Source organism: Callorhinchus milii, unplaced genomic scaffold, assembly GCF_018977255.1.
Source record: "Callorhinchus milii isolate IMCB2004 unplaced genomic scaffold, IMCB_Cmil_1.0 Scaffold3, whole genome shotgun sequence".
Taxonomy (NCBI): domain Eukaryota; kingdom Metazoa; phylum Chordata; class Chondrichthyes; order Chimaeriformes; family Callorhinchidae; genus Callorhinchus; species Callorhinchus milii.
The window spans coordinates 63,820,903-63,847,567 of NW_024704744.1; the positions used below are offsets into that span (position 1 = coordinate 63,820,903).

The following is a 26,665-nucleotide window of genomic DNA, read 5'->3' on the forward strand; positions in this document are numbered from 1 at the left end:
GCTATATCAAATGCAAGGATTATTATTAACAGGAATAAATCGATGGTGGACTCTACGCTTAATAGAGAGTTATTGGAGAATAATTCTATGAGTTCTTGGATTGTAATTTTCTGCTGGAGTTGTTGAGTTGTTTATTGTGATGTTGCACTCCATGGCCTTGCTCCCCCGTACCTCTGTGACCTCCTAACCCCCTACCAACCTGCCCTCTCCCTCCGCTCAGCGGGCTCCGGTCTGCTTCATGTCCCCCACCTCACCTGCCCCACCATTGGCGGGTGGGCCTTCAGCCACTCTGCCCCAACCCACTGGAACTCCATCCCGCTGTCCCTCCGCCTCACCCCCTCCCTTGCCTCCTTCAAGACCTGTCTCAAGACCCTCCTCTTCGACTGTGCCTTCGGTCACCCTCCATCCCCCTCCGCCCTCCAACCTCCCCGATCCCGACCCCCAGCTCGGGTCTGAAACACTGATTGTCCAGCGCCTTGGAACGTTCTCCTGACGTGAAAGATGCTATACAAATGGAATTTTGTTGTTGTTTGTTGTTGTTGCAAGGAGTAAAAAAAAAGTACAAGGAATCAATCCGTATTTGATTTTAGTTATAGATTCGGTATTCTCATTTTTAAATGGAATATTCAACTATCAGGTTATCGTCCCCATGATACGAATATGCTTACAAGATGCGTGTTACCTCTATCAGCATTTCGGTTAATTTACTAACTTCTCTAAAATGTTCATAGTGACAAAATAGCAAGACACTTCTACTACTTACAACTGAAGGATCAAGTTTTGAGATCGCGGTGCACAAGCAAAGAGGAAGTCTATTTCTTGCTTGCAGCATACGCATTGCAGGCTGACCTGGGAAACTACAAAGAGAAGGTGTACGCTGGAAAATATTTTGAGCCTCAGAAATATTTCCCTGAATGGGTAAGAATAATTCTTTGTTTCCAGCTAGTCCATGATTTTTTTTTGATCAACCGGGTGTCTGATCCATCACCGTGTTTAAGAGTATCCAAACCAAATGGGGAATTCCATGCATCCCATCTACACATGGAAATTTCAGAGCGATTGTGGAGTCCTGTAGCTCAGTAGTTAGAGCATTTGCCTCATAAACGAGGGACCTGGGTTTGATAATAATAATCCTTGCGTTTGATATAGCGCTTTTCACGTCTTCTAGACGTCTTAAAGCGCTTCACAGAATATACTGTAAAATGAATTGATTGTATATTTGTGGGCGATTGTGATTCCTGGCGGGGTGAAATGTGGGGCAAATTTCCTTACTCCACACACCTCTATTTACCCAGCAGTAGATAGGAACCTGGTTGTTAGTTGATTCGCGGATCGTTTTTCCGGGGGTAATAATTCCTGTAAAAAAAAGTAATAATAATAAATTGGTCTCTCAAGCTACGACTGTTTATGGGACACTTCTGTGCACAATTGGCTACTACGTTTCGCCCACAAAATATACAACAACAACAACAAAATTACATTTGTTGTTGTTTTCATGTGGGTTATGGCGGTGGTGAGAGAGGAGTGGGAGACAGGTTTGAAGGTGAGGAGGGAGGGATGGGTAGGGGCCAGAGTGGGAGGGGGAGATGGGGCGGGGGTAGTAGTCGGAAGGGCAGAGGCAGCTGAGTGGATCCCCTCAATTTTGGTTTTGAGAAAGTCCAGCATCGCCTCGCAGTTGAAGTTGGAGGTGAGGATTGGTGAGGTATAAGAGGGTGGGCAAAGGAGCTGGTTGGTGATGGAGAAGAGGTGCCTGGGGTTGTCCTTGGCCTCTAAGATTGTCTTGGACTAGAGGGATGATTTAGCGGAGGTGAGGATAGAATGGTAAGTTTTGATAAGGTCCAACCAGATCTGCTGATGGATTGTTAAGTTAGATTTGAGCCATGTGCATTCAGCGGCACGTACCAGTGCTTTGAGGGAACGAGGTGGCTGGTGTCCCGGGGTGACTTCCATGTGCAGGAGGCGGTTCAGGGTATGAGGGAAAAAGGACATCGAGAAGGGTGGAGAGAGAGTTGTGGAGGAGAGTGACCGAGGAGGACAGGTCAATGTGGGAGGAAGCTCAAAAGGGGAGGAGTTCAGATGACTCCAAGGCAGTGGAGAGGGAGGGTGGGGGAGATTTTTTTCCAGGAGCGGTAGGAGATGGATATGGGTTGGGTGGTGGTGGGGAGAGGGGTTGAGGTGTTAAGGGAGATGAAGTAATGGTCAATTCCCTTTACAGTATATTCTGTGAAGTGCTTTCCGACGTCTCGTAGACGTGATAAGGCGGTATATCAAATGTAAGGATTATTATATTTGTTAGAATGGAATGCGCTCTCGCTCCCTGGAGGAATGCATCCTGCTTACCTGATTCCTGGAGCGTGGAGTCCTGTAGCTCAGTGGTTAGAGCACTCGCCTTGCAAGCGAGAGACTGGGTTCGATTCCCAGCCGGGTGAAACGTTGGGCAAGTTTCCTTACTCCACATGCCTCTGTATACCGAGCAGTAAGTAGGAACCCTTTATTAGTTGATTAGCAGATTTCTTTTCCGGGGGTAATAATTCCTTCAAAAAAGGAATCCGCAACTGTTTGTGGGGCACTGCTGTGCGCAATTGGCTGCCGCGTTTCGCCCACAAAAAAATATACAAAGGAGATGATTTTCCCTTTAGACTGCTAACATTTCTTGTGTACAAATCATATGTGTTTGCCTTGCCCTGTTTTGTTTGCGATTCAAGGGCTGTAACTAAAATGTGGAATAATATTTGCTTTGTTGCATACAGGTAATTAACAAAAGGGGTCGTGATTACATTTTGAAGCATGCGCCTGAAGTGCACAGAGAACAGAATGGACTGACTGCTAAAGAGGCTCTGCTGAGGTTTATTAAAGAAGCTTGCCTTTTAGAGGATGTGCCTGTCCATTATTACAGACTCCAGAAAGTAAGGAGTGTGTTTTGATTAATTACTGCAGTAATTTAGAAGTGACTCGTGCTGTTCTCTGAAAATAATTCCATCCACAGAGCCTTTTGCTGAGTTATAATAATCCTTGCGTTCAATGTAGTGTTTTTCATATCCGGAGGACGTCTCAACGAGCTTCACAAGATTTGCTGTAAAGTGTAGTGACTATGTATTTTGAATTGTACATTGTACATACATATTAATAATTAGGGAAGTTCTCAAAGGGTAAGGAAACAAATGAAACAAGTGGACACAAAAAAACTTTATTTGTGTGCTTAGTTCAAATTAAATTACTTTAAACATAAAAGTATATGGAACTGACTATGCAGCAAGTGATGGAGGAAGATTGTGCCAAGAAGAAGTTGTATTTATATATAGTCAGTGTTTCTCAACGACCTTTAAGAAAACAGAGGGCAAGTGTATGTGAGATTTTTCTTACTTGATTAAGATTGATTTTATGGTGTACTGTAAGTTATATTTTTTGAGTGAAGCAGATCTGCTGGAATAAAATAGCTGAAGAATTCTTGGAGCCTGCCTCCTTTCTATTGCTGCTTGTGTGTCCAGTCATTTGTTTTAGCCAGATTACGAGCCAACTTTCCTTTTTGGTCCATCTCATTGGAATCATTTTCCAATAAAAATTTCCATAAATATGCATGATTCAAATATTTGTGTAAGTACTCAGTCTTATCCTTATTTTCTTCTTCTTTGAAAATGGTGTTTGTGTGATTTGTCTCGAACATTTAAACGCAAAGCACCATTTAGATGTTAAAATGTGTTTATCAACCATACATAGTCTAAAATTTTATTTGTTATCGGTGATTTGTGCTAATACATTAGGCCTATCTTTTGGTATAATAAATAGCATCAATAAATAACCTTTTGTCCTCATACATTGCTAACCTGGATATAATTTATTCTTTGGCAGGACAAGAAGGAAGAGGCTCCCTCAGTAGTGCTTGGGCTGACCCTGAAAGGCATGCTTATTTATCAGGTAAGGGATAAAGAATGTAACTGTAAACACATGCACTGTTGATTCAGTGTTGTAACGTGAAAAAAGCTAGGTGTAGAATTCTTACTTAATGCAGTTTTATGTGGTTGGAATGAGCGTCTATGAAGTGTACACTGTTAACTCTTGTTTTTTCTTGTTGTACTATAGGAATCTCATAATGTTCAACACTTGCTTTACGACTTTCCATGGTCAAACGTTGGCAAGCTTACTTTCCTGGTAAGTAGAGGAATGCAGATCTGCTGGTGTAACTGCCTGGAATGGAATCTTGTTAGGCCAGTTTTCAGTGACATTATTTAAACAGCAAAAAAATATCCAAAGGCTGTAAGTGGAGCCTGTATGCAGTGAGGCTGAATACATCATCAGGCTGCATGGTGCAAACTGACTGTAGCAACTCCCTAAATAAATATTTAAGAGGGGACCAATTAGAGGTTTTCAACATTGTAAAATGGTTTGATAAGATTAGCATAAATAAGCTTTTCCCAGTGGTTGGGGTGTCCGCAACCAGGGGACACAAGTGTAGAATAGCGACTGGGGATCTGAAAGAAAATTTAGGAGGAACTACTTCACCTGGAGGGTAGTGAGAATATGGAACTTGTCTGAAGTGATTGTTGAATCAGATGCTATAGATGCTATTTAAGATGTAGCTAGATATTCACATGAAGAAGATGGAGGAGAAGGGTATAGGAGGGAGGAAGGAGTGGGTGGAAATCTGTGGAGAACAAATATCAACACGGGCCGAGTGTTCTGTTTCTGTGCTGTACATTCTTTGTAAATCTTTGTAAATATGCAAAATACAACCGGTGTGATTTATTACCAAATCATCAGTATCTTACGCAATATTAAACAAAACTGGGTTGATAGAGTACAAGTGAAATGTCTAACTAGTATTTTCTGTAGCCTATTCTGTTCTGGCTGTTGCAGGGGAAGAAGTTTGAGATCCAGCCAGATGGTTTACCTTCAGCCCAGAAACTGGTCTATTACACAGGCTGTCCGTTCCGGTCTAAGCATTTGTTACAACTGCTCAGCAACAGCCACAGGCTTTATATGAACATCCAGCCTGTGCTCAGACAGATCCGAAAACGAGAGGAGACTGAGGGTAAGATCAGAGGTGTGGGTAGAGTTTGTATATGTGGTGGTGAGAGGGAGGTTTGCAATCTTAAAGGCAACTGGAACTCCTGTTTTAAACTTGTAATTTTTCTAAAACAATGTAAGTTCATAAACTGGTTGAGTAACTAGAAATACTCCAAATTGGCCCGGGATAACACTACTGTTTAGTTTAAGATTCCTTTTCTGGAAACTATTGTTGGAACAGTAATGATTATCAAGACTGTGAGATGTAGAGGTCTGATTTGTATTTTTAAACAGGATCCTTTAATAAGGTTTGTCACCAAGAATTAACATCAACCTGCGAGAACCAGAAGTAGATATTTTGGAGTGGCGTTCCCATAGGTCGGGATGATGTACATACACTTACTTTAAATAGACCCATTTGTATAAATAATGGTAATAATCATTACATTTGGCACAGCACCTTTCATGCTAGGAGGACATCCAAAAGTGGTTCACGAGATGTTTTGTAAAGTGCAGTCACTGCATGTGTTTTGTACGTGAACGTGGCAGGCAATTTGTGCACAACAATGTCCCACAAGCAGCCATGGAATGAGTGACGAATTCTATTTGGGGGACTTGGGACAGGACACCAGGGGAAATTCCCTTCTCGTTTTGAATATTGCCACAAGATTTTTAACGTCCACCTGAATAAGTAGAGATAGATTAGATTTAACATCTCATCCAAAGGATGGCACCTCCAACATATGGCACATCCCAGCACTGCATTGGAACATTAGCTTAGATAAAATGAGTTCTCAGCCCTGACGTGGGGCTTGAGCTTTCAACCTTCTGACTCAGAGGCAAGAGTGCTACCAAATGACACAGGCTGGCATTTAAATTGGTTGAATAACTTAAGGAATTATGGAATCCTGTTAAGAAATCCTGTTAATTAAACCTCATTCACTTTTGTGGTTTGCAATGTCTCAAACACAGCACACCCAAGCAAGTTTCTCTTCAATGCTGAGTATGATGTTTGATCAGAGGAGACTCTGCAAATATACATTACTTTGGAGAAGTGAGTGTAGTCTCAACCACTGAGAATTATTTATTTTGCCTCCCTCTGATGATTTTAGTACTTGCAACTCATTCTTGTCAGGCAATTTATCTAAACTCTACTGAACTTAAATGAAACCAAACAATGTAGTTTTACTACAAGAGCTCCTTCTGCAGGCTGTATGTCTCACTACAGCTTTGTGCAGCTTGGATTGAAGAGCAAAGAAAAACCCAGAGGCTCATTTGTCAAGCTTCATTCTGAGACTCTGAGTAAAAAAATCCACTCAGTGTGATACACATCGCTTTTCCCTATGTGACCCATTTCTAATCGTGCATTCCCAAACACACCTTGGGTAACACTGAAAGGAATATTTTATTCCAAAGGGCTTGCGATGTGAAATCCCAAATTCTAATCAGCTGCCAGCTTATTCTGGGCATTATTGATTTTTTTTTGTCTAGACAGAGGAGTGGATCATTGAACAAACTTATGATATTAATTGCAACAATTATTCTCCATGTATAGTTTTCTCTTTGTAATTTAAAACAAACCTTCTTCACTCTGTACAAAATACAGAAAAAAAGCGCTACAGAGAGTCGTACGTAAGTGATCCCTTTGAGATGGACTTGGAGCACCTGGATAAGAATTCCTATGGTAGTGGGAGCAGTCGGGGCAGTGTGAGGAACAAGAGATTCTCCCGACAGTCAACGGTTAGCCATGGCAGTTCACACACCTCTGGGATTGAGGCCGATTCAAGACATAGAATGTCTGTGGAGATGGCAGTGGATGAACCCTTCTCCATTGAGCCAGTGCATAGCCCGGTCAAATCCTGCAGTTCAATGAACAGCCATGGCAGTTCACATACATCAGGAATAGAGAGCGGTAGCAAAGACCGAGCTAAGGAAGATTCCGAAGATGATGGTAAGGCTTTAATGTGTTTTTGATGTTAGCAAATACTGGTATGTTCTTGTAGAGAGAGAAAGAAATTCAGGACAACTGCTTTGATGGCTTACTGAAGTTCCACAGTAACTCCTATCAGAATGAATTCATATTCCACTTCCTAACGTGCTATAAACTGAGGTGAGTTGAGTGCAGATCCAGGTTATGGAACTGGATATAGTTATGATTGACATTGAAATAACCTTTTAAAGAAAAAAAAGAAAGTAATGTGAGAGTATGCCTTTTAAACCTTGCTCTATGACAATTACAAGGCTTGCAGTCAAGTTCTTTTATGTCTTTAACAAGGCTTTCAGAATACATTGACATCTAGCAATGAATCTGGATCTGTCTAAGTAGAGATTCTCTACAACTGTCTAACTGGAGATATGGAGTTGACAAGCCATAGCTTAGGGTCTCTATTAGAATAAAAGGAATAGAACATCCATCCCAATGAGCCTATTCTAACATTTCATAATAGATCATTGGCTAATCTTCAATTTAATACCAATTTCCTGCCCTTTCACCATACCCCTTGCTACCCCTGCCCAATGATTTTCACGTTTCCACAATTCTTCAGATTTTGTAGAAGCCCAAGAAATCGGTGCATGTTGCCAGGACCTAAAATGTCCATGCTAGGAAGAAGGCTGTGTTATTTGCGGCTTTGAGCATTTAAAACAGAAGTGATTGTGGTTCAATAAAATTGTCTGTTATTTACATGAAGTTTTGAATGACTTAGTACTATTGTTTTGTCCTAAAGAAGTGGAGGTCCCTGTTGATGGTCCACTTGAAATACAGCAGAACGATGAGTTCATTGAAGGTGAATCTGTTGACTATCCTCTTTTAAACTACCCTCTTTTAGTCAAGGACCACTGGCAAGGTGAGCTGTAAGCTTTTAATGGCCTTGCATGTGTGACTGCTATGCAAATGGTTTGTGAATCTTAAACGTAGCTCTCAAACCTTCTTTCAGTAATGTGAAGGGATTATGGGATGTACACATTTCTTTGCCTAGTTACCACCAGTCTACTTTAGTGACCCTCACTTCTATTTTCACTTCAAAATAAATCTCGTCTCAAGCTGTGTTTTAACTGAATAAAAGTAGAAGAAAACCATTTGTCCCCCCCCCCCATCTCTTTCAAGGTCCATTTTAAGACCCTGTCCATTGACTTGGGACGGCCTCCCGATGTGAAAAGCGCTATACAAATGTAATGTTGTTGTTCCTCTTTGACTATGCCTTCAATCATCTCGGCTGTTTGTGGGATATTGTTGAGCACAAACTGGTTACCATATTTTCACCCACAAAATACACAGTCATTCTATTTTACAGTACATCCCGTGAAATGCTTTGAGATGCCTCAACAATGTGATAAGGCGTTATATCAAATTCAAGGATTATTATTATTTTTCTATTATAATCCTTCCCCTTCCCACCCCCGTTGGCTCCCACCACCAGCTCGGATGCCCAGCCAGGTTTGTTAACGGCATTGGGGTGTCCTCCTGACATGAAAGGTCCTATATCAATGTAAAATTATATTGCGGGAACAGCAAAACTTGTATTTGAGCTTGGAGCAATGAGAAACACAGTGGAAATAAAAATCCTATTTTAATTAAGTTATTATCATTGTGCAAAAATTATATCAAGAAGTAATTTGACTGAATTCCTTCTCAAGTATTATTAAAATTTTGAAATGGTCTTTGCTTTATGTTTAAAATCTCATTGCAACTATTGCTTATCGATAATATCCTGCTTTGTAAAACTCTTCTGTGGCTCCTCTATCCCCGCGTAGTAGTACTCTCTCCTCTGAGTCAGAAGGCTGTGGGTTCAAATCCCAGGACTTAAACTCACATAGTTGACAGTCTAATGCAGTGTGTGTGTGTGTGGGGTGGGGGGTGGGTTGCATTGTTGGAGGTGGGGTCTTTCGGATGAAACATTAAAACCGAAGTCCCGTCTGCCTATTCAAGTGGACATTAAAGACATTAACGATCCCATGGCACTATTTGGAAAAGAGACAAAGGGTCGTGGACCCGAGACGTTGACTCACTTTCCTTTCTCTATAGATTCTGCCTAAAATGCTGAGTTTTCCCAGCTCTCTCTGTTTTTGTTTCAGATTCCAGCATCTGCAGTATTTTGTGTTATGTAAATGATTCTCTCGGTGTCTCGGCCAACAATCACCCAAATAAAATTGGTCATTCCTTTCATGGCTGATGTAGACATTGTTGTGCGCAAATTGGCTGCTGTGTTTGACCACAAATACACAGTCACTCCAATTCACAGTAAATCCTGTGAAGCGCTTTGTGGCGTTCTCCCGATGTGAAATGCGCTATGCCAAATGTAAGGATTATTATTAATACAATGTTTTGAGTAGTTGGTACATTTCACACAACAAGACTGATTTTGTACTACACTCTTGACCTTAAGAAAAATACTGCCTTACTCAAACTAAGTGGCACTGTTATAATTATATTTATTCATTTATCAATGGTGACTGTCCAGCACCTTGGGACATCCTCCTGACGTGAAAGGTGTTATACAAATGTTATTTGTTGTTGGTGGCTCAATTGGTAGCACTCATGCTGGGTTTAAACCCTACATCGGGACTTTGAGCTTGTTGTCTAGGCTGACACTCCCAATGCAGTGCTGGGGGTGGCTGCATTATCGGAGGTCCTGTCCTTCTGTTGAGATGTCAAACTGAGTTTCTCCCAGTGCCCTGGACAACAATCCTCCAGAGAAAAGTGCTCATTCATTTCATGGTTGTTGTGGCACATCGCTATGTGCAATTGGCCACCACATTACATAGTCACTATACCTTATAGCAAAATTGTGTATGGTTTGAGACATTTAAATGACATAAGGTCCTATATCAAACGCAAGGATTATTATTTGTATTTATTAAAGCATTTAGAAGGATGCATCTATTACAATTAGCCTAATACATGTGGATGAACTGTGAAACTTGTGTGTTTTTTTTGTAATGACAGGGTCTGTTTCATTTCAGATAGCAACGGAACTGCTGTGAATTTGTCTGATCCCTTGGTGAAACTTAGAGGACAAAGTGCATACTCACTTTCACAGGTAATGAAACCTGATTTTATAATGACTTAAGAATTTGCAGTTCAATTCTTGAGTTGTTTCACCAATGATTGCTAAATATCTTAAAATTCACTGCCAAAGATTTTAAAAATTGTTTCTTCACTTCATGGCTATTTGTGGGATATCGCTGTGTGCAAATTGGCCTTGACTACAGTTAATCAATCAAAGCAGCCCAAACCCTTGTCATGGCTTTGTCACTTCCTGGCTGGACTATTCCAATACCATCCTTGCTGGTCTCCCCAGCTCCACCACACACAATACACTGTGAAGTACTCCAGGCCGCTACCCCACTTGAAGGGCGCTATATAAATCTTGTTAACGGTAACTACGATGAAGCACTTTGAGTGTTTCTACATCATCAGATGTCATATCAAGTGTAAGGACTTTTATCATTTTATTGGCTAGCTAAGGAGGTGTAATATGTACTTATGTTAAACTGTAGCATAATGTCTATTAATGGACAACAGCAGACAAAAAAATGTAGGTGTCCCACAATTCTATAATTAAGTATTTAAAAATGTGTGAAAATTACAGATGATTTGAATCTACAGCTGCGGACACAGCTGTCAGTAAATGTCAGCAGCAAGTATTTGGTGTTTGATATGTTTCTTCATAATACATTCAGAAGATTCAAAATAACATGGCAGCAAATCGCAAAAGTCTATTATAATCTCAGTCGTCACAAAAAGTGTCAGCTTTTTATAGTGAAATAAGTTGCACAATTTGTTAAGAAAAGAAGTACTAAATAAATACTATCAATCAATCAATCGATCAATCTTCTGTAAATTAATCCTTCGATCAATCAAACCTTTGAATAGATTAAAAATTATTTGCCTAGTTTCATTTTAATTCAACTGCTAGATTAGAATTCCTTTCAACACATGAGAATGTGTAAACTTTTTGTAAATTGGCAAAAGAAGTAGAATTGAATAAATATGTATTCTTTCTTATAGGTTGCACAATCTAAGCTAAGAAACTCGACTGATCGTCATAGTCAGAGTTTGGATGATGTGCGTCTCTACAAGCAGCAACCACCTTTAGGCTCCACTTTGTCTTCAGACACCTCTCAGAGCTACACATTTGGGTATATTCATGAGGACAAAGATAGTCAATTTTGTTATACTTACTCTACAGCAGATTGTAAAACCAAATCCACCTTTTACGGCAAACGTTCAATGAATTGTCTATCCTTGGATCTCCTTGGTGAAGAACAGCTGTTGGAATTTATAGTGTGATGAAATGATAAACAAACACTGGACATGAAGTGCAGTCTGAGTTACAATACTCACGATAAGGCTGGAGAGTGAAGATTCAAGAACGGTTGTGAACCTGAGCTTAATTACTACATACTCAGTCGCTCAGCATATACCTCACTACTCGGAGCCAGAACTGAAGTCTCATTGGATGAAGTTAGCCATAATCACCTGGTTAACTCTGGAAGTTTACTGTACTATATTGTTACATAGTACTATAATGAGTTCAGTGAATATACAATATACTCATTGTACGAGAGCTTATTTCAATTGAATTTCAGTCACAGAGTTAGTAGGAGTATGAGAGTACATTTTATTTTTCTAATAAAAACTTTCAAATTTTGCCTTGCAAAAGTTGTACCTAAGATTACACAAGACCAACACCACTGAAATTAACTGCACCATGTTGTTTGGGAGACACATTCAATGCTCACTGAAGATAATATAGCACACACGCCTTGTGCCACTATGATAAATTAGCATAAGACAATAGGAAACAGTGATATTTATTTTACAATGTTATCTTTTCAAAAGCAAGAACAGAAATCGAAATTAACAGACCAACTTGTGAAAATGCTGTATGATGTTTGGGGGACAGTTGGAGGCAGCAACGGAAAGAAAATCTGTCATGAGGGATGAGGAGGGAAAGGTAAAAGATGAAGAAAGAGCAAGGTGAAAAAATTGTCTTCCCAGTCAAATGGATTGCAAGTAGTCTGGCTAAATTAATGACTGCAATAATGTGGAGATACAGAATTTTTTCTGATATTGGTAGTTTGTAAATAGCATATGGAAATTACATTGGCATTTCACAGAAGATTCCAAAAATAATGCAACAAATTAGGCATATCTATGGTTAAATTGTAGAATAAGGATAAATGCGTATATAAATATCAGTTTATCACCACCTGATGATACATAGATATGGGGAATAGTGCTTAAATCCCTCCATTCCTTGGCACCACCCTATCTCTCTAACCTCTCTCCCCACAGTACCCGCTGCCTCCACTCTACAGGGTCTGGCCTCCTCCATGTCCCTCAAATCCTCTGCTCCACCATCGGCGGCTGTGCCCTCAGCCACTACGCCCCAAAACTTTGGAACGCCCTCCCTCACCCCGTCCTTCCCCATCTTCAGGTTGCGCCTGAAGACCTTCCTCTTCGACCGCGCCTACAATCACCTTCCCCTACCCCTGGTTTGGCCTTGGGCTCCGCCACTTTTAAGTGCTCTGAGACTCCGCCCGACATGGAGGGCGCTATATAAGTGCAAGTTCTTGTTGAATGGCAAATCTCTGAAGGACATTTTTTGTTTTAAAGTTTCAAATCTTTCGCTTCTTTAAAAATGCATTCCTTGCATGGTCACAAAAATGCACATTAGTATTCTACTTAGCAGTACATACATGTACTGTAGCTCTAATGTGCAATACCATACCTGTAATTTATTTCAGTATCATTGCTAATATTTAAAGAATCCATATATATTAAAGATTGAGTGATTAACTACATTTGTTCCCCGCAAGTCAAATATGCCGGTTCTTGCCAAATATCTTTCTTTCTGTCAGTCCTTATTAAATGAAGACATATATTGTTGGATACAATTATTAATATATATTGCCTTCATTATTTGATACAGATACAGTATTGTTACAAAAGATATCATTAACAATACATTTTTATACCTCTTTTGTAGCAATTTGAAAAAAAATGAAATATAGACTGTCCTAAGGATTGTTTAATGCTGAATAAACAATCATTTTTGTATTGTATAGAAGTATTACAGTATTATAATTGATCACTGTGAAAATCAATTATGCAATTGTGGTGTTCATTTTTCTTTGTTAATCAATGAGATAATGCTTTGTCTCGACCTTTGAAACTTCAAACATTTTTAAATAGGACATTTAAATTACACTTTTTATAATATAGTTGTACTTTTTTATTTGTACCTTGTAGAAAATAATCGTGAATCGTGAACTTCTTATTTTATGTCCACTTTCATCCTTTCCATGAAAGGGACTCAACTATTATGCACATAAAATATCCAAATTCGAAACATCCTCATTGATCTTTTATTTTTGGTATCTTGAAATTAATCAAAAAATCATACTTAGTTACAGCTGCTTTGCTTCAGTCTTCATTTTAACTAATGCGCATTCCTTACTTCTTGGAAATGTATTTTGCACAAAAAACCTTAGACGTGAACTGCAGTAAAGCATTTGTTTAAAAATTAATGTAAAATTAGATGGCAGTTACTGCACAAAGCACAATCAGTTAGTCATAATACCATTAGATTTAGTGCATCAACAACTTGCATTTATATTGTGCCATTTACATGTGGTTGTGTCTTGGAGCATTTAACAGTGCAGAGCCTGACGGCGAGCCAGAGGTGACTGTTGGCATGATCGAAGAGGAATGGCTTGAGGTGAGTTCTGAAGACAGGGAAAGAGGAAGAAAGGCAGAGGCTGTAAGGAAGAAAGTTCCACAATTTCGTGTGCAGTGGTTGAAGGCGTGGCCACCAATGGTGGAGCGGAGGGGATGAGGGACGTGCAGGAGGCCAGTCAAGCGAAGGCGGCGGGTCGTGGAGTGGGTTATAAGCCGGTAGGGAGTTTTTTTTTTGGTCAGCTGGGTGTCTCACAGAAGCTGGTACCCATCGCCATGCTTACGAGTATCAACACCAAGACGCGCATCCCACCTACACATGGAAACCCCAGAGATAGATTGCTGGAATGGAATGCAGTCTCTCCCTGGAGGGACGCATCCTGTTTACTAATTGCTTCATACATGAGGCGCAGGTTGGCAAGAGCCAAGGCTTGGGGGGACCCCAGAGTGTGCATTGGGGTACTGCTGCTGGAGTCTAACCAGCTAAAACCGCGAAGCTTGCAAGCTTTCCCCGCTGCATGTCATGCAAGGACCCACCGAGCCGGGAGGGCTTTGGCTTGCGGGGTTAGCAGCAGCGGAGCTGACTGACTCCCTGCCCCAGTGACTGGTCAGTCCCCCCAGGTCCTGCTGATGAGCCCAGACTGGGCAGCACCAGGGAGCCCCTTCAAGGGTCACATCAGCGGGGGCGTGTCTCAAGCATGACGTTCGTGGGAGTGTGCATCATCTGTGACGTCTGTGAGGGGGGGGCGTGGTTCAAGTGTGATGTCAGCGGGGGCGTGTCTCAAGTATGACGGACGTATCACAAGCGCGATGTCAGCGCGGGCGTCTCTCTGTGAGGTCATGCGCGGGGGGGGCGTGTCTCTGTGAGGTCAGCGCGGGAGGGCGTGTCTCTGCGAGGTCAGCGTGGCGCGTGTCTCTGTGAGGTCAGCGCGGGGGGGGCGTGTCTCTGTGAGGTCACGGGGGCGATGCTCAGCCATGGGTCGGGCTGTGTGTGCTGCGTTGCTGCTGTTTGCCCGCGTCGGCCTCATCCATGGCGTGTGGAGGTTGGTAGGTCGATTATTACACATAGAGAGAGAGAGTTTCTGCCGTCAAGGCCGCACTTTGAGAGATGTGTCGACTAAGAACGCGACGTCGACAAATGTGAGCGGATGTGCCACACAAAAGGGGTGAGAGTGGCGCGGCTCAGATCAACACCCGCATTGACAGAAGCTTCCAGAAGGACGATACGCTGTGTTACTGCCTGTGCGGTATATAGACACACATCAAACCTGTGGTATATAGACACACATCACACCTGTGGTATATAGACACACATCACACCTGTGGTATATAGACACACATCACACCTGTGCGGTATATAGACACACATCACACCTGTGCGGTATATGGACACACATCACACCTGTGGTATTTTGACACACATCACACCTGTGGTATTAGACACACATCACACCTGTGGTATATAGACACACATCACACCTGTGGTATATAGACACACATCACACCTGTGGTATATAGACACACATCACACCTGTGGTATATAGACACACCATCACACCTGTGCGGTATATAGACACACATCACACCTGTGGTATATAGACACACATCACACCTGTGGTATATAGACACACATCACACCTGTGGTATATAGACACACATCACACCTGTGGTATATAGACACACATCACACCTGTGGTATATAGACACACATCACACCTGTGGTATATAGACACACATCACACCTGTGGTATATAGACACACATCACACCTGTGGTATATAGACACACATCACACCTGTGGTATATAGACACACATCACACCTGTGGTATATAGACACACATCACACCTGTGGTATATAGACACACATCACACCTGTGGTATATAGACACACATCACACCTGTGGTATATAGACACACATCACACCTGTGGTATATAGACACACATCACACCTGTGCGGTATATGGACACACATCACACATGTGGTATATGGACACACATCACACCTGTGGTATATGGACACACATCACACCTGTGGTATATAGACACACAACACACCTGTGGTATATAGACACACATCACACCTGTGGTATATGGACACACATCACACCTGTGGTATATAGACACACATCACACCTGTGGTATATAGACACACAACACACCTGTGGTATATAGACACACATCACACCTGTGCGGTATATAGACACATATCCCACCAGTGGTAATTAGACACACATCACACCTTTGCGGTATATAGACACACATCACACCTGTGGTATATGGACACACATCACACCTTTGCGGTATATAGACACACATCACACCTGTGGTATATGGACACACATCAAACCTGTGGTATATGGACACACATCACACGTGTGGTATATAGACACACATCACACGTGTGGTATATAGACACACATCACACCTGTGGTATATAGACACACATCACACCTGTGCGGTATATAGACACACATCACACCTGTGGTATATAGACACACATCACACCTGTGGTATATAGACACACATCACACCTGTGCGGTATATAGACACACATCACACCTGTGGTATATAGACACACATCACACCTGTGGTATATAGACACACATCACACCTGTGCGGTATATAGACACACATCACACCTGTGCGGTATATGGACACACATCACACCTGTGGTATTTTGACACACATCACACCTGTGGTATATAGACACACATCACACCTGTGGTATATAGACACACATCACACCTGTGGTATATAGACACACATCACACCTGTGGTATATAGACACACATCACACCTGTGGTATATAGACACACATCACACCTGTGCGGTATATAGACACACATCACACCTGTGCGGTATATAGACACACATCACACTTGTGGTATATAGACACACATCACACCTGTGGTATATAGACACACATCACACCTGTGGTATATAGACACACATCACACCTGTGGTATATAGACACACATCACACCTGTGGTATATAGACACACATCACACCTGTGGGTATATGGACACACATCACACCTGTGGTATATGGACACACATCACACCTGTGGTATATGGACACACATCACACCTGTGGTATATAGACACACAACACACCTGTGGTATATAGACACACATCACACCTGTGGTATATGGACACACATCACACCTGTGGTATATAGACACACATCACACCTGTGGTATATAGACACACAACACACCTGTGGTATATAGACACACATCACACCTGTGGAATATAGACACATATCCCACCAGTAGTAATTAGACACACATCACACCTTTGCGGTATATAGACACACAACACACCTGTGGTATATAGACACACATCACACCTGTGCGGTATATAGACACACATCACACCTGTGGTATATGGACACACATCAAACCTGTGGTATATGGACACACATCACACGTGTGGTATATAGACACACATCACACGTGTGGTATATAGACACACATCACACCTGTGGTATATAGACACACATCACACCTGTGGTATATAGACACACATCACACCTGTGCGGTATATGGACACACATCACACCTGTGGTATATAGACACACATCACACCTGTGGTATATGGACACACATCACACCTGTGGTATATAGCCACACATCACACCTGTGGTATATAGACACACAACACACCTGTGGTATATAGACACACATCACACCTGTGGTATATGGACACACATCACACCTGTGGTATATAGACACACAACACACCTGTGGTATATAGACACACATCACACCTGTGCGGTATATAGACACATATCCCACCAGTGGTAATTAGACACACATCACACCTTTGCGGTATATAGACACACATCACACCTGTGGTATATGGACACACATCACACCTGTGGTATATAGACACACATCACACCTGTGGTATATAGACACACAACACACCTGTGGTATATAGACACACAACTCACCTGTGGTATATAGACACACATCACACCTGTGGTATATAGACACACATCACACCTGTGGTATATGGATACACATCACACCTGTGGTATATAGACACACAACACACCTGTGGTATATGGACACACAACACACCTGTGGTATATGGACACACAACACACCTGTGGTATATGGACACACATCACACCTGTGGTATATAGACACACAACACACCTGTGGAATATAGATACATATCCCACCAGTGGTAATTAGACACACATCACACCTGTGCGGTATATAGACACACATCACACCTGTGCGGTATATAGACACACATCACACCTGTGCGGAATATAGACACACAGCACACCTGTGGAATATAGACACACATCACACCTGTGGTATATAGACACACAACACACCTGTGCGGTATATAGACACACATCACACCTGTGGTATATAGACACACAACACACCTGTGGTATATAGACACACAACACACCTGTGGTATATAGACACACAACACACCTGTGGTATATAGACACACAACACACCTGTGGTATATAGACACACAACACATCTGTGGTATATAGACACACAACACACCTGTGGTATATGGACACACAACACACCTGTGGTATATGGACACACATCACACCTGTGGTATAGGGACACACATCACACCTGTGGTATATAGACACACATCACACCTGTGGAATATAGACACACATCACACCTGTGGAATATAGACACACAACACACCTGTGGTATATAGACACACATCACACCTGTGGAATATAGACACACATCACACCTGTGGAATATAGACACATATCCCACCAGTAGTAATTAGACACACATCACACCTGTGCGGTATATAGACACACATCACACCTGTGGTATATGGACACACATCACACCTGTGGAATATAGACACACATCACACCTGTGGAATATAGACACACATCACACCTGTGGAATATAGACACACATCCCACCTGTGGTAATTAGACACACAACGCACCTGTGGTATATAGACACATATCACACCTGTGGAATATAGACACATATCACACCTGTGGTAATTAGACACACATCACACCTGTGTGGTATATAGACACACATCACACTTGTGGTATATGGACACACATCAAACCTGTGGTATATGGACACACATCACACCTGTGCGGTATATAGACACACATCACACCTGTGTGGTATATAGACACACATCACACCTGTGTGTTATAGACATACATCACACATGTGATATATCGACACCAATCACACATGTATGGTATATAAACACACATGACATCTGTGGTATATAAGCAGACATCACACCTGTGTGATATATAGCCACGCCTCATCACCTGTGTAATGTATAGGCACAAATTGGCACTTGTGTAATGTATACTTTATAGTTTATTATTGTGATCCTTTTTATATCTTTAAGATATTGGACCAATATGGAAGGCAGAGTCTTGTTCGACACACGTAACTCTGTAAGTGCTATTTCAAGATTAGTAGTGATTTAATGTTTTATTAGTAGTGTCTCATTAAACATGAGTTGTAAATAATTCGGAGATATTAACATTTGAGGTTTTTGCTTTCATTGTAAATATATTGGTTTTAATAAAAATAATAAGTGCCCATAACATTATACTTGTATAATTTTAGTAGTTAGTTTTTGGCAGTGCATTTCTTCTTATGTTCAGTAATATTTAACAAAACTAAGTTCACATTAGGCTACTCTTAGAAATGTAGCAGAGAATTTCACTGCTGTTTATAGTGAGTTTGTATGTTTGTGCTACCATCAGCACACTCAGCTGAAGAGTGGGCTCTATTCACCATTTCCAAATTATTTTAAAAAGAAATTGGGGGTTAAGCCGGGTGTCTGACACATGCGGAAACCTATCACCATGCTTAAGAATAACCAAACCATGCTGAGATTTTCATGATTCTCACCTACACGCGGAAATCCCAGAGACACATTGTTGGAATGGAATGCACACTCTCCCTGGAGGGACCCATCCTGCTTACATAACTCCGGATAGTATTAGGTGTAGGTTGGCAAGAGCCAAAGCTTTGGGAACCCAGAGTTTGCGTTGGAGTACTGCTGGAGTCTAACCAGCTAAAAACTGGAGACTAACCAGCCATTGATATTGCTGTCCGGCAAGCTTTCCCACTGCTTGCCCAGCTAGGACCACCATTAGGGCTTTGGCTTGCATGGTTATTAGGAGCTGAGTGGGATGACTCCCTGCCCCCAGTGACTGGTCTTCCCTTCCATGTCCTGCCGTTGAGCCAGGCTGGCTATGCTGTCGTCAGCAGTGCCCTGGAATACTGCGGACCCACCTGGCTCAGGAACCGGAACTATCAAAACTGCCACAGAGGGCTTACATATCACACCGATTTTAAAACTACTTTGTTGAATTGCTTCTTTTACCTGAGTAACCAAGTATAGATTATATAAAGATAAAGAAGTATTGCTGTTATAAATAAGACTCTTTTACAAACTAATATCTTCAATATGAAGGGAAAACCTGGATGTGAACTTGTAACTGAATAAAGAGAAGGAAGCTGAGGATTGAAATGGGAGAAGGTATCAAGTATGCCGCGCCAGGTTTTCATTCTTGAATCCTCTTCTGTTCATAGTATATTGATCTTATTTTTAATATTCAGTGCAAGGTATTCAATTTATTATAATAATCCTTATATTTGATACAACAAATGTAAGGATTATTATTTTCTATTATTGCTATTGTCTTGCAACCTGTTAAAGGTCTTTTTTCAAACCTGAAGAGCACTACGTTATCTAATTCCCTCTAACACTTTGGATAACTCTCCCTGATCTCCTCTGCACTGCCTTTAGGGCCAGGGAAGCTCTTACGCCACATGAGAGGATGCCATAATGAATGTATTCTTGGTGTTCCCTGCACTAGTTCTGGTTTTGGGTGTCATTGCTTGAGCAAGCCTTGATCCCAAGGCAGCTCATTTGGGCTTGGAGGTTAAAGTCTGAATGTCAATGCAAATGCTCCCACCTACATCTTGGGTGCCCATCTAGATTTGTCAAGCACTTTGAGATGTCCTCCTGACATGAAAGGTGCTATATAAATGTAAATCATATTGTACTACAATTTCTGTCTCATAATAAAAATCACCTTGCATTTGATAAAGCACCTTATCACATTGTTGAGATGTCTCAAAGCACTTTATAGTATATACTGTAAAGTGGGTTGACTATTTTGTGACCAAAATGTTTGTAATCACAATATCACAAAACAGTTCAACTCTCAGTCACACAGTGTTAATATTTACCACTATGTTATTATTTACAGATTAATCTGGAATATGAAGGAGACTCTTTCATTCAATGGGTTATTCCAGATTCATGTGTTATCAATTCATTAAGGTAATAGCTGCTAGATAGTGGAAGAAAATATTCTATTTTTGGTCTTGAAAAAAGAGGAAGTGGACAGTCATTGAAAGGTTGTGGTAAATATATTTTTGTTACAATTTTTTTTATATATGCAAAAATATATTTTTGCTACAAAATCAAATAGTCCTATTGATGATTCGCTAACTAAAATGATTTCAATTGCTTAAATTCTTCTCACCTTATATACACAACATTATCAATCTTCTAGAAAACTTTGAATTTTGTATTGTATTGTATTGGAGGCTTGTGTGGGGTATAAAACTTTGGCATGGACAAGTTGGGCTAAATGGCCTGTTTTTCATATTATTTTATGTAATTCCAAGTAATATTATTGGTTGACCAAGAAGTATTTCCTGAGTCACCTATGACTTTTTGAAAGCAGGATAATTTGCTTTAGTTGAGTGTCACACAACACATATTTACCTTCTAGTCAAAGCACTATGATCCTATAATATGACCATTTCCAGGAACTGGAAGCAGTTGTAATGCTTTAGAATAATGCAGTGTTCACATAGAAAGTGGACCAAAGTTGAATCAAAAGTCTAAAAAAAAAGTTTGCATCAATTTAACTAGGTCTTGAAATATTGCAATATTTCTTAGCATTTAGATTCCCGTTACCCTATAATTAGTTTTTCCTTCCCTCATTCAATTGCATAGTCAAAAGAAAGCATCTGTGCAACAGAACACTTTTAAATTTTATGTCTAAGTGCCCAAATCTTTCCTTGTTGTGGGCCATTTTTGAAAACTGGCTCTTTATAATTTAGGCTGCAGTATTATGTTGCATTCACAGTGGAAGTAGAGATCTTAAATGCTGAAGATCTCTTTCCACATCAGACACAAGGCAACATTGTGTTGCCCGGCAAAATAAACTTGCGCAAAAGATTCCTAAGATGACAATTTTTTCTGCATAATGTTTATCCGGAAACATAAGCAAGTGTTTTTATTCAGTAAATTGTGAGTGATAGGTGCTATACCAAATGCGTACATCGTGTCAGCCTGGCTCTCAGAAGGTTGTGAGTTTAAGCGCGATTTGGGATTGCATAATCTAAGATGACACTCCAATGCAGTGCTGGGATTGTTGCATTTAGGAGGTGCTGAATTTGATGAGACGTTAAACAGAGGTCCTGTCTGCCTCTCTTTTTCAGTTGGACATTAAAGATCCCATGGCACTTTCAAAAAGAGAAGGGAGTTTCTCCGGGTGTCCTGGCCAACAATCCCCCAGAAAAAAATTGGTCAATCACTCCATAACTGTTTGTGGGACATTGCTGTGTGCAACTGGCTTCCGCGTCAGTACTCCAGACAAAACAGTAAGCTTGAGAACGCAGCTCAACGTACAAAGCAGAGATCAGCCCCTGCAAATTGAGAAACAATTACACAAAATAGACAGTCAAACCATTTTACAGTGTATCCTGTTGTTGAAATATACCAACTATCACCTCAGGGTGCCTTGGTATGTTTCAAACAGCAAATGAATGTTCCAGAAGGTTTGATAGTTAAATGGTTAAAAGTAGCTTTACCGATGGGTTGGGGTTAGCATCTGATTACACATCATATTTTCCTGGGAAGATGTTCTCTCCTCTGAGATAATGAGCAATCGGGTCCTTGAGCATAGATATAAGAACAATGGACCACAGAAAGGAAAGGCTGCAGCCTCAGACACCTGTCTATCTCAAGGCTGAGAAGCAAGTAGGCTGTGGGAGGCTGCCCAGAAGTTGTCCATATCTGTCTGTGCAAAGCATCCTGCGAAGGGTGGGGGCGATCTCTGTGACGAGGAGGTGGAGTTAGAAACACATAAAAGAAAGATGTAACTTTGAAATAGTTGGAGTTGTGCAGAGGGTCAGCACACTTCCCAGTGTTGATTCTACTGTATCTGTGTATATGTACAGGGGGAGGGAATTTACCTCCAGTAAGAAGGTGACCATTAAAAGTGAAAGAGGATGAATAGTGGGTAATATGTTTTCGGTTCTGTTTGCTAGACAGAGAAGTAATAACAGTAGTGGTGGTTGGTCTGTTTGAAATGCGGACGTCAGGTTAGGCAGCACGAGTGAGGTGCTGGGCTAAGAGCTGATTGTTTCTGTTGAGTTTACAGCAGCCACTCTCTGTGATGTGTGATAGTTCTGTGATTAAGTATTGTTTTTATAGATTGGTTGTGTCCGAGGGTTTACCGGGCACCAGTCCCTATTAAGTTTTGTATTACAGAATCAATTGACCCAGAAATCAGCCCCAGATTTCCGGGGGCTGATTTCTGCTGTGTATGTTGAGGTGTGGTGTTCTCGAGCTTATTGTTTTGTCTGGAGTACAGAACAATTCCTGAGTGCATGCTGTTGTTTCTCAATTATTTGATTTGTATATCTGTGTTGTATGGTGTGGACTATTGTGTTGTTATATGGTTATATGGTTTGAATACAGATTGTTGAACTTTACTGTTTGTCTTATATATATATATTTGATATTAATGGAATAAACAATATACTCTTATCACCGCCTGTCGAATTATTAACACTGTGAAGCGCTTTGAGATGTCTTGACAATGTGATAAGGTGCTATATTAAATGCAAGGATTTTTTTCATCATTTGCTACAGTGCAGTAAAGGATTGAAGATGGTCAGAGAGAAGGTCAGAGAGAGGGATTAAAGGATGGTTATGACAGTGTAGTTCCTGATGGAAGAAGTTATTGGTTAGCAATATAGCCTATTTGTATTTTGCATGATGACCCATTATGCCCATTATTATCAAACCCAGAATGGGGCGAGATCTAATTAGTGCTGCTAGTGGGCCCTGCAGATCAATACTCACCAGTACCTAACTCCAGGTTATACCACCTGAACTCATCAGTACAGTAGAAGCATGACATGTGCACAAATTCAAACTGTAGACATGAAAAAATATGCTTCTCTAACTATGAGTCTGCTTTGTGCCTCTCTTAACTGTGTCTCTTTTTGCTGCTCTAATTGCCTCTCTGCATGAATCCCTTTGTGGTTGTTGGTGTTTCTCTACATTTTTCCAACTGTCATGTCTCTTTCTTGGGGTCCTCTTATAAGGTGCTTTTTAATTTTTATGGATTAGACTTGATTTTTTTCATAAAACTGCTCATACATCAAAATAACTACAGTATCCACATTTATTAGTGACATGGTATATTTTGTTAGGTTATTCCAATATCTTGAGATTTTCTGTAAAAAGATTGTTCATGCAAGTAGGGGAGAGAAAATGAGAAATTATTAATTGAGTGTTTTGAAAATAAAAATATCTAATGATTATTTGTCAATAACGTAATTGTGAAAATTCCTAAATATTTAATTCAATTTCTTGGTCCATAGTAAAGAAAAAAAGAGTTGGAATCTAAGTGGCATTCAAAGTGTAGTCATATATCAGTACTAGTTAAACATAAACATTTGGTTTAGTGCCTTTAATGTTAGGAGCACATCCCAAAGCGCTTCACAGGATTTACTGTGAAGTGCAGTGACTGCGTATTTGTGGGCAAATGCAGCATGCTGCAATGACCCACAAACATGAATTGAATGACCAATTTTATTTGGGGGATTGATTGTTGACCAGCATAACACACATTTGTTGAGGAAATGTAAGGACCATCATAAGTCTGCTACGGTCCTATATGCTGATATTTAAAATAGCTACAAATACATTACTTACTTAGATATTATTGTATGATGTCCTTAGTGAATTACTATCATTAATGTTTGTCTTTTTCTTTTTTTTGCAGAACTCCCAAAGCTGTGTTACATTGCAGTAAAAGTGGAATGCACAAAATTGAGTTACGTTTAAAGAAAAAGGCATGTATTTATTTTTCTCACAATATGTCTGTGTTGTGTAGAATTCTAAATTTGGTTCATGACTCCTTTTTCTCTTCCAGCAGATCAAATTCAAATCCTTGACCTCATATTTTTATTTTTGTCCACTATGTGCAGAAATCTATCACCATTCTTAAGATATCCAAACCATGCTAAGTTCCATGAATGCCACCTGTACATTTATTTTTGGGACACATGCAGAAACCCATTACCAAGCTTAAGAGTATCCAAACCAAACTGAAAATTCCATGCATCCCACCAACAAATGGAGATTCCAAAGAAACATTGTTGAAATGGATCCCTGGAAGGACGCATCCTGCTCTCCTAATTCTGGAAAGCATTAAGCGCAGGTTGGCAGGAGCCAAGGCTTGGGAACCCCTGAGTGTGTCTTTGGTTACTGCTGGATTCTGACCATCTCCAGGAAATTTCCATGTCTGGAAAGGAATGTGCACTTTTTCCCTGGAGAGGGCCCATCCAGCTCACTTAATTCTGGAGCCTATTAGGTGCAGGTTAGCAAGAGCCATATCTTGGGGACCCCAGAGGGTATTGGGGTACATCTGGAGTTCAACCAGCTAAACAACAACAACAATTGTGCCCTCCATGCAGGGTAGCGTCTCTAAAGCGTAAATCCAAAGAGCTTGCTGTTCAAGGCACTGTCTGGCAAGCTTTCTGCTGCCATGACCACCCGAGTGGGAAGAATTATTGCCCTCAGTGACCAGTATGCTTCACTGATGAGCCAGGCTGTCAGATATGTCACAAACAGAATATGGTGGACCCACCTGGATTCTCTGAAACCACCACAATAGCATTGACTCAATACTGATATTCTGTTGACAAGCATATAACCTTGGAGTTGTTTTATGGTTAGCCTGTGATTAATCAAGCAAATGTATTTATTCATGGTTTTATTTTTTCAGACACCGTATGATGAACCACGATATTTTCGCTTTGAGCATGCCATGTTCAGCTTTTTATGGTATATGGTGAAATTACCAGAACCATTTAGGTACGGGTAATGAAAATGATTATTCAAAATGATATACGTTGTTGATTACTTTCTATATTAACTGGCTTAGTTAGTAGCATATTCACCTCTGAGACAGAAGGTTATGGGTTTAAGCATCATGTTGGACTTGAACTCACTTACTTTAGGCTGACACTTCAATAAAGTGCTGGGCTGTTTTGCTTTGTTGGAGTTGCATTCCTTCTGATGAAACATTAAACCAATGTCCAGTCTGACTATTCAGAAAGCAGATTATTCAGTGATAAAGATCCCATGCCACTCCTCAAAAAGAGAATTAATAATAATATAATCCTTGCATTTGATATAGCGCTTTTCACGTCGGGAGGACGTCCCAAAGCGCTTCACAGAACACACTGTAAAGTGAATTGACTGTATATTTGTGGGCGAACGCGGCAGCCAATTGCGCACAGCAATGTCCCACAAACAGTTATAGATTGAAAATGACCAATTTATTATTGTTTTTGGTTTTGGAGGGATTATTATCAGGCGTGTAGAGTAAGGAAACTTGCCCAAGGTTTCGCCCTCTGCCTGGAATTGAACTCAGGTCTCTCACTTGCAAAGCGAGTGCTCTAACCACTGAGCTACAGGACTCCAAATTGGTGTTGAAGTACAGATCAGCCATGATCTAATAGAATGGCGGAACAGGGTCAAGGGCCTGAATAGCCTACTCCTGTTCCTATGTTCCTAGAAGGAAGTTTCCCCCTGTGTTCTGGTCAACAACCCCCAAATAAAATTGGTCATTTAATGATGTTTGGGACATTGTAGAGTGCAA

General features: G+C 40.8%; 2 protein-coding genes across 18 annotated transcripts in view; both read left to right on the plus strand.

Annotated features, from left to right (window-relative positions):
* Window positions 1–12,296, plus strand: part of LOC103183624 (FERM domain-containing protein 6) — a 35,994-nt gene extending 23,698 nt beyond the window's left edge. The window contains exons 6-14 of the mRNA XM_007901507.2: window positions 732–918; window positions 2,751–2,906; window positions 3,850–3,915; window positions 4,081–4,149; window positions 4,855–5,029; window positions 6,611–6,955; window positions 7,731–7,850; window positions 9,967–10,043; window positions 11,015–12,296. Coding sequence (XP_007899698.2) covers window positions 732–918; window positions 2,751–2,906; window positions 3,850–3,915; window positions 4,081–4,149; window positions 4,855–5,029; window positions 6,611–6,955; window positions 7,731–7,850; window positions 9,967–10,043; window positions 11,015–11,296 — 1,477 coding nt within the window. The 3' untranslated portion in view covers window positions 11,297–12,296. The remainder of the gene's footprint in view (window positions 1–731; window positions 919–2,750; window positions 2,907–3,849; window positions 3,916–4,080; window positions 4,150–4,854; window positions 5,030–6,610; window positions 6,956–7,730; window positions 7,851–9,966; window positions 10,044–11,014) is intronic.
* A 2,323-nt stretch (window positions 12,297–14,619) lies between these two features.
* Window positions 14,620–26,665, plus strand: part of catspere (catsper channel auxiliary subunit epsilon) — a 45,236-nt gene continuing 33,190 nt past the window's right edge. For 10 of the 17 annotated variants that reach the window (XM_007902480.2, XM_042332905.1, XM_007903062.2 and 7 more), the window contains exons 1-5: window positions 14,620–14,853; window positions 19,075–19,123; window positions 20,957–21,030; window positions 24,782–24,851; window positions 25,787–25,875. In XM_007902480.2, coding sequence (XP_007900671.1) covers window positions 14,663–14,853; window positions 19,075–19,123; window positions 20,957–21,030; window positions 24,782–24,851; window positions 25,787–25,875 — 473 coding nt within the window. In that variant the 5' untranslated portion in view covers window positions 14,620–14,662. Of the gene's footprint in view, window positions 14,854–19,074; window positions 19,124–20,956; window positions 21,108–22,972; window positions 23,002–24,781; window positions 24,852–25,786; window positions 25,876–26,665 lie in introns of those variants that run through there. The other 7 variants (XM_007903587.2, XM_042332906.1, XM_007904102.2 and 4 more) reach the window with 7 other exon arrangements.